We start from the raw sequence: 15770 nt of genomic DNA, 5'->3' as shown, positions 1-15770 counted from the left end.
CCCAGCTCCCAGGTACACCCTACCTTATTTCATCCTCACTTAACAGGTAAGAAAGTTGAGGTTTGTAAGAAGTGAAAATCATATAAAATACTGATCCACATTTATTACCCCACACCTACTCTAAATTACTAAATATAAGTAAAGCCACAGAACCACATGGTTTTGTGAGTAAGGTTTTACTGGTATTCAACGCATCTGTTCCTGTAAGAACTATTATAAAGCACTTTGTACCACAATGGTGAAGTAAGTAACTATGATTGTCTAGAACATTTATAGAACTTGGAGGTCTTTTACAGAAAACATCTGCTAAACCTGAATATATATTGATTCTATATAATACAACAATAACTGTACAAATATAATCCTTGCATGAGTGCACTAAGCAGAATACACTGGTGCTCAGGACTCTACTCCAGAGACAATGCACCCCGGGAAGGCGTCCTACCTCTGCTTCTGGTTTTGCTTCTTCCTTAGGTTGAGCTTCAGGACTAAGTGGCTTGGCTTTTGCATCAGTATTGCCCTGTGAGCTCCTGGAAGACACCACAGCCCTACAAGGTGGGGATGTGTTGACAATGGACTTCACCTGAGCAACAGGTGTAGAGGAGCATCGGTTACCACTCATCTCCAAAACATGTGAAGGTGCTATGGGGAGTTCACGGAGATTACTGTTCCTGGGAGCAGTGGGTTGCATCTGCTGCATGGGCCGTTTGCTTATATTCTGAGATGCTGCATTCTGTCACAAAAAGAAACACAAGTTTATGAGTGAGTAAAACAACAAGTGATCACTGTCATCAATAACTGCCTTCCTTTCTGAGAGGTAACCCCCTTACTGTTTGGCAAATACTTTTTATGCTGTGTGCTGTGTATTGCTGTGTGCCCTGATGCTTAGGACTCAGTTCCATAAAGATACAGCTTCCACTTACAAAAGTCAAACCCAGTGATTTTTCGTTATATGGACTAACATTTTTAACAGCATTCTGGGCCAAGCAATAAATAACACCTCACTCTGCCTGCCTCAAGGACCCAACTGTATCAATGGCACATTGTTTCTACTTTACCTACGTTTAAAATGGAACAGGAGAACCCAACGCTCTGTTTTAATCTTATAAAAAGCTTTCTGGAGGAGAAAGGTGCCACAAAGTTATTTCACAAGAAGAGACATGCCTGAGAAGAGAACCCACATGTCAAGGATCAGAGATGGCTGAGACAAAGAGGAACTGCGCTTCTGGCATCACCTTAACAAGGAAACAGGACTACACACGCCTCTCCTCTATCTAGAAATCCCTTAAAGGTTTTGTTCAAGTCATATTACGATATAAAGAGGCAGGATTAGGAAAACAGGCTCAAAGCAACTCACTGACTTCCTCAAACTATTAGAATAAAAGTACAGGACTAAGACGCAGGCTCATAGAAAGGAACTGTGTTAGGATATTGTGAGACAAGACAATGGAAGGGAGCTACATCTTACTCTCATACCAGCCTACTAGTTCCCAGTTCCTTTCAATGGATGACAAGACCATATGTAAAATGTAACACCACCAACAAATATAAGTTAATTTCCTATAACTGAATGGAAGCTCTGAATCAGGACCCACAGGGGCCGATAATCTATATAAAAAGCTAAACCCCTTGCACTGAAAGAATGACAGTACTATCTAATCACTACAGAAAACTCAAGGCTCAGAAAAGGGTAAGTTAATATCTATAATTAAATTTTTTTTGCAAAATACTCTAAAAATTATCTAACTCAAAAATTATGTCCCATAAAACCTGCAAGTTAACCCATATCTGTTACTCACATGCCGGAGCCCCTGATGTGGGGTACACTGCATCCGACTGCTGCTGGGCTGTGGCTGGGCAGTCTGTACATGCGGCCTGAACTGCGGCTGAGACATGGGCATCAGAGGAGGGGGAGGAGCAGAAAGGTGATGATGATGCTGGTGCTGCTGTGGCTGATGCTGAGGGGGAGGCTGATGCTGTGGGGGAGGCTGGTGTGGAGGCTGGAGGGGAGGCTGAAGGGGCGGCTGGTGCTGGTGATGCTGGGGCTGCTGTTGGGGCTGTTGCGGCTGGGGCTGTGGTTGATGAGGTGGTGGCAACGGAGGATGCAAGGGTCCCTTCCATTACAAAAGAAAGAGAAACAACAGCTTATTAATAAATGTGCTAGGGAGATCTCAATGCAATGGTTTCCTTAAAAACCCAGCATGAGAACAAGCTTATGTGGAGAACTAACACCATCATAAATGCAGCAATTGGCTGCTGACACTACACTACCTTTGCTCGCCTAAGCATATGCGTCATCATAAATGGCAACCTCCCCCAGCATGCTCAAAGGGTCTACAAGGGGAAAGTACAGACACAAGGACACAAGGCTTTCCAACTACATGTTCATAGCGGCAACTGCTGTATGGTAACGGAATTATTAATTTCTTTAGATTCACCTATCTTCTAATATTTCTATAACAAAGGAGAAATTATTTCTATTTTTATTTTTAAAAAATCAAAATATTTAACCCGTTTTGAACACTGTAAATAGTTATCTTTTCTTTCTAGCTTAAATGTATATTCTTTTTAATTTTATGTCATTTACGTGTTGCTTGACTAGCTATGTATATATGTGAGTATATAAGTATGAACATGAACATGTGCCCGAGGCGATAACTTGCTAGAGTCAGATCTGTCTTTCCATCATGTAAGCTGCAGGGCTCAAACTCAGGTGATCAGGCTTGACTGCAGGCGTTGTTACCTGCTATGCTATCTGCCAGCTTAGATATACTTTTCAATAGTTTATTTATGTGTATGGATGTTTTAGGTGAATGTATGTCTATGTACCTTGGGCATGTCTGATGCCTACCAAGGCCAGAAGACTTTGGATCCGTTGGGACGCGAGTTACAAATGATTGTGAGCCACCCCGTATGTGCTGGGGATTGGATCCCATCCTCTGGAGAGGCAGCAAATGCTTTTAATGACTGAGCCATCTTTCTAGTCTCTAAATAGACATTCTTGTATTCTCTGGGTATCCAAATAGTTGAGACAAGTATATTATTACCAACTCTCCCTCCACCTTTTTTGAGTACACAATACTTCCCAAGTTCTGGAATTAAGGAATACCTTTGCAACTCACGTGATCACTATACATCTTGATAATTAAGATATATATATGAATGATAGGAAAAATGTCACAATTCTTATACTGGCCAGTAAATGCCTACCAGCAGAGGGCGCACAAGTCTGTCATATAAAGAGTGAGAAAGAGCACACTTTTTCTCCCCACCAAGAAAGGCCATTGTTTCTCCTGAGCAGGAATAGGATGCTAAAAAAGCATTACACAAGATAAACTATCAGGGCTTTAAATACTTTAAATGTTAGTGGTCTTACATCGCTTTTAAAATTCCAAGTTCAGTTCCTAGAAAACAAGAATCACTTTATCACATTTCCTAGTATTAAGGAAGTAAACAATACTGTCCAAAAGAGCTGGCTATATGAACAGTATACTTAAGACTACTACTCCTATCATTTACATAACTGTAAGTTAGCAGAAACAAAACCCGAAACTTCTCTTTCATGAAACACAAAGACTTAGCACCATAGAGGCATGGTTTCCTTCAAGGCTAGCTCATGTGCATACCTGAAGGTTAGGCTGTGCATGTGTAGGCAGGAATGGCTGTCCCGGGCTGGGTAGAAATGGCTGTCTAGGAGGAATGAAAGGCCTGGCAGTTGCTGACCCTGGCTGGCTAAAGTGCAGGATCCCCACTGGGCCTGGGGGCTGCAGGGCTGGTCTTACAGGCCTCTCTCGAGGGAACACTGGCTGCTGTCCTTGCTGATTAAAAGCTGGTCCAGGCTGAGTGAACGGTAAGGGACTCTGAGTAGGAACAGGATGGCTGCTGTTCAGGAGCGTGGGAGGAGGCGGCGGTGGAGGAGGACTTCGCTGTTCCAAAAAAAGATGACTGGGGAATCTTGGTTCACCTGAAACTGAATAGTGATTCATTACCTTCAAGTTAGAAACACTTCTTAGATACGCTATAGAGGAAGTTTAATCCAGCAACATGGCTGCTGTGGCATAGGATCACATGCTAAGGCAGGGTCTCTCCAGAATGCTGATACCTACTGGATTACAGTAGGACCTGGCTAGAGTATGGACACACCCTTAGCACACACCTTTAATCCCTAAAAATGAAGAGGAGGTTAGTGTGTAGAATGGAGCAGCCATGTTTTGAAAGTGACATCTAATTGAGGGGCAAAGTGATGGATTAGAGAAAGACTGACAGAATGAGTGAGAGACAGGATACACTCAACTCACAAAGAACAGACAGGAAAGACAGGTTATTTAAGAGCACTGAGGAGGAAAGTGGGTGGTGAGTGTGTGGCAGTTTTTTGAAGAGACAGACTGCAGAGAGAACAAGCTAGACACAGGTAAAGACAGAACAAGACAGAGAGTGAGAAAGAGCCAGAAGATTAGAATGCATTGCCAAAGTTAGTTATGAGGCCAAGTAGAGCCATTCAGCCAGAAGCACAAGACGGCAGATCTACAGTCAGCTTGGAAGATCAGACTGTACAGAGAGGTTAGAAGCCTCAGGCTCAGGCCTACACAGAGAAAGAAATGCTCTGAGCTCAGCCCAAGCCCTGTATTCATACAGCTTAGGTTATGCTCTTCTCGCATACCTCTATCCAAGGAAGTAAGTGACATTTACAATGAGTGTTTTCAGGAACTGCCTCACTATTTTCAAGTGTTAGTGTCGTATTTTATAAAGAGTCCTAGATTTAGCTATCCTGGCATGATTTTGTGAGCTGTTTTCTATAAACCATGCCTTCTTTGTAAAAGACTGTCATATTTCAGATCCAATTACTGTTTAATTTTAGCCACTGAGATGACTGGTAGAATCACTGTAATACATCTTCTAGTGGGAGGCAAATTCTGTTTTAGCAGTAACTGCATAGGTACATCATTCAATGCAGCTTCTGTCACTTCATCCTGTGCCCATTACATCCCTTCATGTACCTCCTAAGAAGAAAGGGTCTCGTTCCTGAGGTGGGGGTGGGGCTCTCCACTGGTCCTGGAGAGGAAGTCTAGGTGGCTGGTTAAAACTGTTGGGAACAGGTCCAGGTGTGTGCTGTGGAAATTCTGGAGGGCCCTAAAGAACAATGAAAAACAAGATGAAAAACACCATGTAGGCTTCAAAACATACACATAATCCCAAACTTAGCAATTATTCCTGTGGTCAGCCTACTTCTTTCTATTGCCTAAGTATGCACATAGATGAAGATAAATATCTATATGTAAATATAAATGATATTCCATAAAAAGGGATTTGCCATTAATCAAGAATCAAAATGCAGCATCAAAAAATTAATTCAGGATTTTAATATAACTAGAGAGCCATAACACTGCCTCAAGACTTATTCAAATCTACATAACTGTTGACTTTCACTTTCAGAAATCCAAAAGACAATGTCTATTTTGGACATCCATGGCATTTGTGAAAGATGCTATTATTTGTTATCTACTTCACACAACCCTAATCAACAGCTATGAGGCGATTTACTTCAAAAATAGAAAAAAAAAAATTCAATTTGTGCCTTAACAAAAGTGAGCAATCTGAGATAGCAGAAGAACATTAGTTTTAAGAAATCAAATTATTAAAAGAAAAATGATATAGCTGATTCTCTTATATAATAACTACTTTCAGGATGGGTTACAGCTCAATGCTATAGTGTTCCTCTCCCACCAAAGTGAGGCCCTACGTTCTATACAAAGCACCCAAAGAAAACGAAACTAACCAACAAACTCGCTCATTCTCAGTAGTGTATTTTACTAGCAGAACTGAGAGATGAAGGAAAAGGACCTCATCTCACTGTCCTTTAGTGTAGTCGCTGAGACAGCTAAAATCTGTATCAAAGGAACTGCTACTCAAAGAAGAAAAAGAGCACAAAGTGCTCTAAAATGAAATAATAAATATCAAATTCTTTTCATGTAGTATCACCTCATCCATGAGAAATAACCCAGTATTTCTCAACTCTTAAACTCTTAACTCAGTGGTTAAGAATGCTTTCTATTGTCACAGGGGACCTGAGTTTGGTTTCTAGCATGATGACTGTAAGCAGCTCATAATCACTTGTAACTCCACCTATAGAGATCCAATGTCCTCTTCTGACCTCTGTTAGCATTGTACTCTCATGTACATATACATGTACATATATAATTAAAAATAAAATTTAGAAAACAATCTTCCTCATAAATGCAAACCTCTTAATGTTTTTGTTTATTGTTTTATTATTAATTTTAGCTATTCTCCCTAAATGTGACTCCATTTTATAGCACAAAAAATACTTTTTTCTGTTGCCTTTAAATGTTTGCTCTAAGGCCAGCAAGATGGCAGTGGGTGCAAAGTGTCTCACATCCAACCTGATGACCTGAGTTTGACTACCAGAACCTACATGGTAGAGGAAAAAAATGACCCCTGCAAACTGTCCTCTGACCTCCTTACATGCACCTTACACACAAGCACACGGACACAACAAACAAATGTAAAAATGTACTTTAGAGTTGGGGAGATATCTCAATGGAACTTGCTTCCTAAGCATCAAGACCTGAGTTCCAACCCTCTGCATGCATATAAACCCAGGTTGTGGAAGCACAGACCTAGGCTAGGAGCCCAATGCTGGGGAAATGAAGCAGGAGGACTCAATGAATCAGACTAGCTAAAATGGTTCCAGATTTAGTTATAAACCCTGAGAAACTAAGATAGAAATGTGACTGAGGAAGACATCCAGCATCAACCTCTGGCCTATACATGTGCACCCACACACAAAACACACAGGTGGTGGGAGGGGAGGGGAGGGAGGGAGGGAGGGAGGGAGGGAGGGAGGGATCGAGAGAGCAAGCCTGAACCTGGGTGCACAATAAGAATAATGCAAAACAAACACTCCCATTTACCACAAACATGTAAGCCTATTAGCTAAAAATGGCATTAAAATGAGGTTTGAAATGTAAGCATTATATCTTTCTCAAAATAAAGCATTAGGATTTATTGAAAGATATAGAACAGAAATCCCCACAGATCACATTAGCTATGTCAAGTGAAGCTGAGGCAACCGAAGTTTCTTGCTACCAAAAAAGACGTCAAGATACCTTCTCCTCAAAGCACAGTCAATAATGAGGAACCTGTGAATATGTAAAACATACTTGCCCATCCTCAGAACACAAACACAAAAATGGTACTAGCTAGACACATCACTACTCTGATGCTCTGAGAGGATTTTTTAACATCGTCACTTTGATAAAATACAAAAAAGCTTTTTCTATCTACACACGATGTTACCATGCTGATATTTAAGAAGCCTGAATAAGGAGTTCTAACAGACATGCCCATTCTACCATGAAGTCAATGAAACACATCATGTGCATTGTATGTAACATTCTTTACACGTAAGAGCATAGTGTGAGCACTCCAGTTTCAGTTCTGTTCCTCAGCATATTCTGGCACATACAATTTGAGCATCCTTAGTCTGAAAAATCAGTAACTTTCTAAGTCTCAAAGTTTCATGTTGCAGATTTCAAATTTTGGCTTAAGGTTACTCAATGGGTAAAATCCAGGTTATTCATTCCCCAAACTAGAAAACTCTGAAACTTGAAAAACTCTGGTCCTACCCTTCCCATTTCAGATAAAGATGATTCAACACCTAGAAGTATATCTAAACATGTTTTTAAGTGATCTTCAAAATTTCCTGGATTATAAACTAGAAATTATGTTTATATGACATCTGATGGGATAAGGGGAGGAAAGGGAGAATGGGAGGGAGGAAGGATATATGAATGAATGAATGAATGAATGAGAACCAGTTTATATACCTCTGGTATGTAACTGATACTGTGGCTTCTGATCCAAGTGCCTTAGTTAAGGTTTCTACTGATGTTACAAAACACCATGACAAAAAAGAAATCCAGGGAAAGATTTATTGGATTAATTTAATCTCAGCCTGCTTCCTTCCAAGAGCATTAGCTCAGAGTAGCACCACCTCACTGTGTGCCGGGCCCTCTCATATTAACCATCAATCAAGAAGATGCCCAGGAAGCTTATTCACAGGCCATTCTGGTAGGAACATTTTCTAAGTTAGGACCCACTCTTACAAAATGACTCTAGCATGTGCTAAGTTGACATAAAAGTAACCACCACGGGGCTGGTGAGATGGCTCAGTGGGTAAGAGCACCCGACTGCTCTTCCGAAGGTCCAGAGTTCAAATCCCAGCAACCACATGGTGGCTCACAACCATCCGTAACAAGATCTGACTCCCTCTTCTGGTGTGTCTGAAGACAGCTACAGTGCACTTACATATAATAATAAATAAATAAATCTTTAAAAAAAAAAAAAAAAAAAAAAGTAACCACCACACCAAGTCAATCAGTAATCCTGACACTTTCCAATTACACAATTGTCCTCCAAAGCTGTGTAGAACTGCCACTTCAGGGACAGTCTGAAATGAAACACACTGAGGCCATCAGAAATCACAAACAGTGGGCCCACCTCTCATAACAGTTCAGAAGATTAGAAATGGTTTAGAACTCAGTATGTGTGAATAAGGTGAAACCCCAACTCTAGAGTCAGGCACCTGGCGTGCTGACAAGAGGTTACTTGAATCCACTGCTGACTGCCTTTGGTTCTACGGTCGATCTTGATGTCAGAGGAGCTGGGAGAGAGAACCGGCCTGAATGAAGGATCACATACTCCCTACCTTACAGTGATTTTCACTTTTTAAAAAAAGATTTATTTTATATATGTGAGTACACTGTAGCTGTCTTCAAACACATCAGGAAGAGGGCATCAGATCCCATTACAGATGGTTGTTAGCCACCATGTAGTTGATGGAAGCTCAGCACCTTAGAAGAGCAGTCAGTAACCATTTCTCCAGCCCTCATAGAATTTTAATAACTACCATGTGACTTTAAGAACATCATCATGTACTTTATAATCATCTACAGAGGACCAAAGGTGTTCTGGTTCAAAGACTGCCATCATCTGCCCATACAAGGCCCATTACCTCATCAAACATGACCAAGAAACAAAATCTTTATGATGTCAAATCACTGCCTAAAGTCAAAGTCATACCTCTACTTTGGTAACTTTACCACAGTCACTCAACCACATCAAAAGATTTCACTGAAAAAATTCAGTGTGAACTGCCACAGGTTATCATTGTCAACACAAAGCTCGCAGAGTTGGAGATTTCAAACAATAATCAACTTTCCCCTTAGATACAAAACATCTATGGCACTATGAACTCTGGAAACTATACTAGACTTCTACAATGCATCTATTTCTTTAAAAACTTTATTCATGTTTTGTTTTAAAAAACAAAAACAAAAAACAAAATTCCCCTGAGAACAGCTTCTCTGGTAGAAATGGCCCTTTCTGCCACCCATCCTCATTTCAGACAGGCCCAAACTGCTCTTTGAGGCTTGTTTCACAGACCCATCCTGGTGTAGACCACAGATGACCCACATCCCCACTTCCCAGCCTGCTTTTCACTATACAGTGAAAAGGCTCATTACAGCAGATTAGTATCACCAGGTGATTTTAACCAGTTGGTCCACCATCCCTGGGAAGTCTTTTTCCTATCCCTAGTCAGCTTCTTCTCCCACTGCCCTGGTCACTTTCCATCCAGTCATCTTCTGGTTCTGATCTGCAATATAGCTGCTTCTATGCCTGCAACAGTCTGAGCAGCCTTATACAGTAAGGCTTGGATACATCCAAGTATTGCATAGTTATTAGTAATGTGTGTGCTAATTTTTTTTTCTTTTTTTTTTTTCCATTTTTTATTAGGTATTTAACTCATTTACATTTCCAATGCTATACCAAAAGTCCCCCATATCCACCCACCCCCACTCCCCTGCCCACCCACTCCCCCTTTTTGGCCCTGGTGTTCCCCTGTACTGGGGCATATAAAGTTTGCAAGTCCAATGGGCCTCTCTTTCCAGTGATGGCCGACTAGGCCATCTTTTGATATATATGCAGCTAGAGTCAAGAGCTCCGGGGTACTGGTTAGTTCATAATGTTGTTCCACCTATAGGGTTGCAGATCCCTTTAGCTCCTTGGCTACTTTCTCTAGCTCCTCCATTGGGAGCCCTATGATCCATCCATTAGCTGACTGTGAGCATCCACTTCTGTGTTTGCTAGGCCCCGGCATAGTCTCACAAGAGACAGCTACATCTGGGTCCTTTCAATAAAATCTTGCTAGTGTATGCAATGGTGTCAGCGTTTGGATGCTGATTATGGGGTGGATCCCTGGATATGGTACTCCATTGTGTGGATGTGGTACATCTACACAATGGAGTACTACTCAGCTATTAAAAAGAATGAATTTATGAAGTTCCTAGCCAAATGGATGGACCTGGAGGGCATCATCCTGAGTGAGGTAACACATTCACAAAGAAACTCACACAATATGTATTCACTGATAAGTGGATATTAGCCCCAAACCTAGGATACCCAAGATATAAGATATAATTTGTTAAACACATGAAACTCAAGAAGAATGAAGACTGAAGTGTGGACACTATGCCCCTCCTTAGATTTGGGAACAAAACACCCATGGAAGGAGTTACAGAGCCAAAGTTTGGAGCTGAGATGAAAGGATGGACCATGTGTGTGCTAATTTTTAACAGCAACCTATTTAAGATAATCTAAGTTTTCAATCTATTATTTCATTTAGTCAATTTTTCATAGAAACAAACAGCATACTGACTTACAGCAAGCACTGAAGGCATGCTACTTATGTGGTATTTAACAGTGCTTCAGGCACCTCAATTTTTAGCTATGTTAACAAGTTGGCCAAGAGCAGAGCAGGAGGAATTGAAGAGGGAAGAATTTAACACAATACTTACACAAGACATGTACTGATAGCTGGAAATCAGCAACACTCAGTGTGAAAATTTTTATCACTTTAACTTTCACCAATTTCAAACAAGAGTGCAGCAAGCCTAAGTTATTCACAAGTCATCATCCCATGCTGCCAGTCTCACGCCTGCACAGCTGCTCTCCCCAGCCAACTGGCCCACCTTGTTCCTTTCCAAACCAGACTGATTTCCTGCAGTATACCTGGCTTTCTAGATAAATCAGGAATTACACCTATCTCCTTCCAGAACCAGAGTGACTTCCTGCATTGTGCCCCTGGTTTCTACACATACCTCCTACATTATCATGAAATACAAGACAAGACCTTCTGTAATTGGCCTTTCTGTTCAGATCTCAAAAAGACCTAACAGCAAGCTCCAGTTTCTTTTCACTCTGACTTCATAACTGAGTGTAATTAAGTTAAGCCCAGCATTCCAGTCTGTTTTCGTTACTAGGATCACAGAAGTAGAACGTGTGTTGGTTCCATGAACTGAGTCAGGGATCAATAGAATGAGTCGTATGAAAAACGAGGCTTTTCATAATCCTTCCCTCCACCCCACCCCCACCCCACCCTCCACCTCTCCAGACAGTTAATTTTGAATCCTCCAAGGAGATAAGGCAGGTGTAACTGGAAGAGCAGGCTGTTTTCTACACTGTAAAGAGTGAAGTTCTGCTGAGGTCTGCTGTCATGGAGAGACCAGGGTATAACTCTCCCCTTAACCCTTCAGTTCTGCCCCAATTAGTGGTCAGAGCCAAGAGGACTCCAGAGAGACCAATGCATGGTTTCCAGTAAGAACTTCAAGCACTGGGCGTGGTCGTGCACACATATAATCCCAGCACTGGGAGGCAGAGGCAGATAGATCTCTGTGAGTTCAAGTCCAGTCTACAGAGCAAGGTCTAGGACTGCCAGAATTACACACTGAAACCCTGTCATGAAAAACAAAAACAAAACAACAAAAAACACCAACAACTTCAAGATATGGCAGACTAAGTACACTGCTTCTCTGTGTGGAATAGCTGTAGCCCAACTCCAACTGCCACTCCTCTTCACGTGCTGCACACCTATTCTCTCAGACAAGACTCTCAACTCAGCAAGTCCCAGGGGAATCCTCCTGTCTCTGTCTCACAAAAGTTGCGATTACAAGCATGCCTCACTACACCCAGATTTGTTATGTATGCTTGGTATTGAACTCAGGTCTTCATCTTTGCATGGCAAGCATTTTGCCAACTGAGCTATTCTTGTGGCCCCAGGTACATTACTTCTTAGTCTCTACACACTATCAGAGTCCACAAAAGAATATCTAAATCTTTACAACCTCCGAAGATACCCTTTTATATTAAACTGAAAATATAATAGGATCTCAAATCTTGCCCCTCTGGATTCTTAATACTGTTAAGTTTTCTTTTCTAGTACCCAGATGCTGCTTAAGTGCATATTCATAAACATTACAATGTGTGGGGTACGATAATTCTATGGTTCACTGGAACCTAAAAGCTTAAGAGTCATGGTGATTCTTTTTCTTTTCTTTTTTTAATTGTTTATTAGGTATTTTCCTCATTTACATTTCCACTGCTATCCCAAATCATGGTCATTCTTAAACAGAGCATTATTCTGGCTTCCAGATGAACCTTGAAGGGACTAGCTGAGAATGGATACTCACAATAACACTGACTGTAGCACTTGCTCCAGGGTACAGAACAGAAGAATCCAGAACTGACTAACAGCTGCCTCAGCCCTGTCATTCTACCCAGTCACTCCCCAGCTGCAGCCCAGAGAAGGTGACTTATTGTCTGAGCCCAGGTTTACTCACTTGTAAAATGGGAATAACAACAATACGTAAAAGTAATGGAACAGAAAAGTACTCTGCACAGTACCCAACAAACAACCTAACTCTATCAAACATGTCATTGCCATCCTTGCATGATGTATTTGTAGACAGTCATCTAGACTGTGAAATGAAGCACAGGACTGCTGATAATTCCCACGTTTCCTTGTCATGTGAGAACCAAAGGAGTTGAAAACCTGAAACCCCCTCAGTCTCTCTGCCTCTAACTGAGGGTCTATTAGGCATAAGGCCATATCTATTGTACACACTAATACGTCTTCCTTACATGCCACAAAACCTGGCACACAGGCTGTCATGAAGTGTTACAGTTAGTAAGTAAATAATCCCCACTTCTAATAGCAAGCTAATACGAAGCCTTACATTCTAAACTTGGAAGTACTGCAGCACACTAAAACCCTGGCTTCCACAAAGCCCACTGCTATTTACAGCATGACACAAGGCAAGATGAGGAAAAGAGGGAAGGGGAGAAGGGAGGAAGGGAGGTTGGGAGGCTGGCTGGTGTGTTGATTGGTGGGTTGGTTGGTGGGTTGGCTGGTTAGCTTGAAGTTTCCTGAGTTAATTGTATCTGAAACTCACAAAGTGCACAAAAGCCAAGGTCTGGGGCTCCCAATGGAGGAGCTAGAGAAAGTACCCAAGGAGCTGAGGGGATCTGCAACCCTATAGGTGGAACATTATGAACTGACCAGTACCCCGGAGCTCTTGACTCTAGCTGCATATGTATCAAAAGATGGCCTAGTCGGCCATCACTGGAAAGAGAGGCCCATTGGACACGCAAACTGTATATGCCCCAGTACAGGGGAACGCCAGGGCCAAAAAAAAAAAAAAAAGGGAATGAGTGGGTAGGGAAGTGGGGGGGGAGGGTATGGGGGACTTTTGGGATAGCATTGGAAATGTAATTGAGGAAAATATGTAATAAAAATAAATAAATTAAAAAAAAAAAAGCCAAGGTCTGAGGTGACCACAGGTTTTAGCACTCTCAGATTCTCTGGCTTTGTAACATTACTGGAGAAGAAAGTAAAGATAAACATAGATTCCGTCTCTCCTAATTTTAGAGGCAACCACCTTATTTATTTATTTATTTATTTATTTATGTTTTAAGAGTCAACATTATTGGGACAGTCTGTTGTCTACTTCTAAGACTGTCAATTTCCATTGCTCTGCTATAGACTGAAATAAGACGTGATATGTAAGATAGATCATTCACCCCATACATATCAACAAGTACTTTTGGGGGTTAAATCTGAGTATAAAAAGAGGCCAATAAACTAGAAATATCCTCATTATGGCAGAAATTTCTCAAAGAATAAGAAGATAGCAGGAGGAAGTTTGTTCCATGACACAATAACCCATCCATTACAACATCTATATAAGTAATTTCCTGAATTTGTTCAAGTGCTAGCCAAAGGCTTAATTAAGTCTGTGGATGGCAGTTAACAGAGGAAGAAGAGGAGGAGGAGGAGGGAGAGGAGGAGGACCCATTGTTACTACAAGAACATGGGTACTAATAAAATATTAATACATACCAGTGCCATTTGTTTTACACCAACCTGAGCTCCACTTCTCCAAAGACAGCTAGTTGCTAGAGGTCCTCAAGTGTGTCTGTCATGTTCTGAGAATTAGCAAGGCTCTGGCATGCAGCCTTCCCTGAAGGTCTTACAGGTAGGAAAGCATATACAGTGAGTGGAATCTCTAATCTAGAAAGCTAAAACCTCCCATAAATTATCCTCATTCTTCTCCCAGATGTTTGCAAATGTGGAGAGCACATCAGAGCCAGAGGCATGAAACTTGACAAATGAACCATGTAGTAAGAACCTTCTGTAGTTCTACCTGTGAAGTCAGCCAACTCTGGGTACTCATGAAATGGGTACTCTGATGCCATCTAGGTATCAAAACCACATCTGCAGATGCTTCAAATGCCACCCAGACTCACATTCACTGCTTTTCTGTGGTCTACCTAAGAGGAGGAGGAGGGAAAACCCTCATGCTGACTCAAGCTGGGACTTATGCTCAGAGCTCTGCCTTAAGTAGGGGTAAGGGTCTGGGGCTCAGGACTCTTAGCTGGAACTACATCTCAGCCTTGCTTTCCTGATTCCCTCTACCTAGCCAAGTTCTGCTTCTGCTACCCTCAGATTCAATTACCATCACTCCAGCCCAGGCTCTCACAAGGCCACAAATACAATGCTACCTAATTTCTTTAGTCTGGGGGTGCTTCAGCTGGCATACACCATCTAGCAAGCCTTACTCTCAAATGCAGGCACTTAGGTAGCAAATGAGCAGGTAAGTAAGATAGGTCCTCAAAACATTATAGAACTACCATCAACCCAACATGTTCTCCCTTTCTCAATCCTCCCCTGGCCCATACAAGTCATACAGACAATATTGTACTTAGGAAGGTTCAACAAGCCACTACTCCTTAACAGGAAGAAACCCAGGGTTAAGAGTTCCACCACAGATGAATGGCAGCCACACCTGAGATTCTTCCATCTCCTTCAGCTCAATGCTTAAGCCACAGAACACTTTACCATGTCACTCCTACTACTACTACATGGGTATATAGCCTGGAAAATGACTAATTCTCTCACCAAATGCACAATTCCTTTAGAAGTGTGTTGTCATGGAACTTGCAGTACTAAAGTGCTTCTACCATTGGAAAGAAAAGACTAGTTTAATCCACTCAAACTGCTCTGCTTTTTAAAAAATATCTCTTTAAAAATTCAGGATAGATTATTATCCCCTCATAATTCCTGTACAGATTGTGTTTTTACTTTTTTGCATCTCTTCTTAATTTTATGACATTATCTATATTAATTCTATTCAGAAAGAACTGATAACTTCAGTTACAAAAAACATAGATGGAAACTTTGCATAAATCGCTTAGCAAAAACTTAATCGTATAAGGACGAGAATAAAAAGGCTTCAAATGCTATTATGAGACTTATCAGCTTCTCTAAAAGGGTCAGTTGGTATGTTTTAATAAGACTAATTAAATACTTTAACAATGTCGTTGAAATTTCCTCAATCTTTCAATAAATTACA

The 15770-nt window shown here is 41.3% G+C and overlaps 1 protein-coding gene across 4 annotated transcripts in view; it reads right to left on the bottom strand.

Moving 5' to 3' along the window:
• Rbm33 (RNA binding motif protein 33) overlaps positions 1-15770 on the bottom strand; it is a 102409-nt gene that overhangs the window by 27628 nt on the left and 59011 nt on the right. For all 4 annotated transcript variants that reach the window (XM_006535734.4, XM_006535735.4, XM_006535733.4 and 1 more), the window contains 4 exons: positions 4998-5130; positions 3627-3970; positions 1800-2114; positions 446-733 (listed from right to left, as the gene is read on the bottom strand). In XM_006535734.4, the coding sequence (XP_006535797.1) occupies positions 446-733; positions 1800-2114; positions 3627-3970; positions 4998-5130 (1080 nt within the window). The remainder of the gene's footprint in view (positions 1-445; positions 734-1799; positions 2115-3626; positions 3971-4997; positions 5131-15770) is intronic.

Source organism: Mus musculus, chromosome 5 (assembly GCF_000001635.26).
Source record: "Mus musculus strain C57BL/6J chromosome 5, GRCm38.p6 C57BL/6J".
Taxonomy (NCBI): domain Eukaryota; kingdom Metazoa; phylum Chordata; class Mammalia; order Rodentia; family Muridae; genus Mus; species Mus musculus.
The sequence above is the reverse complement of the archived record's forward strand: the minus strand, read 5'-3'. Positions and strand labels throughout refer to the sequence as shown.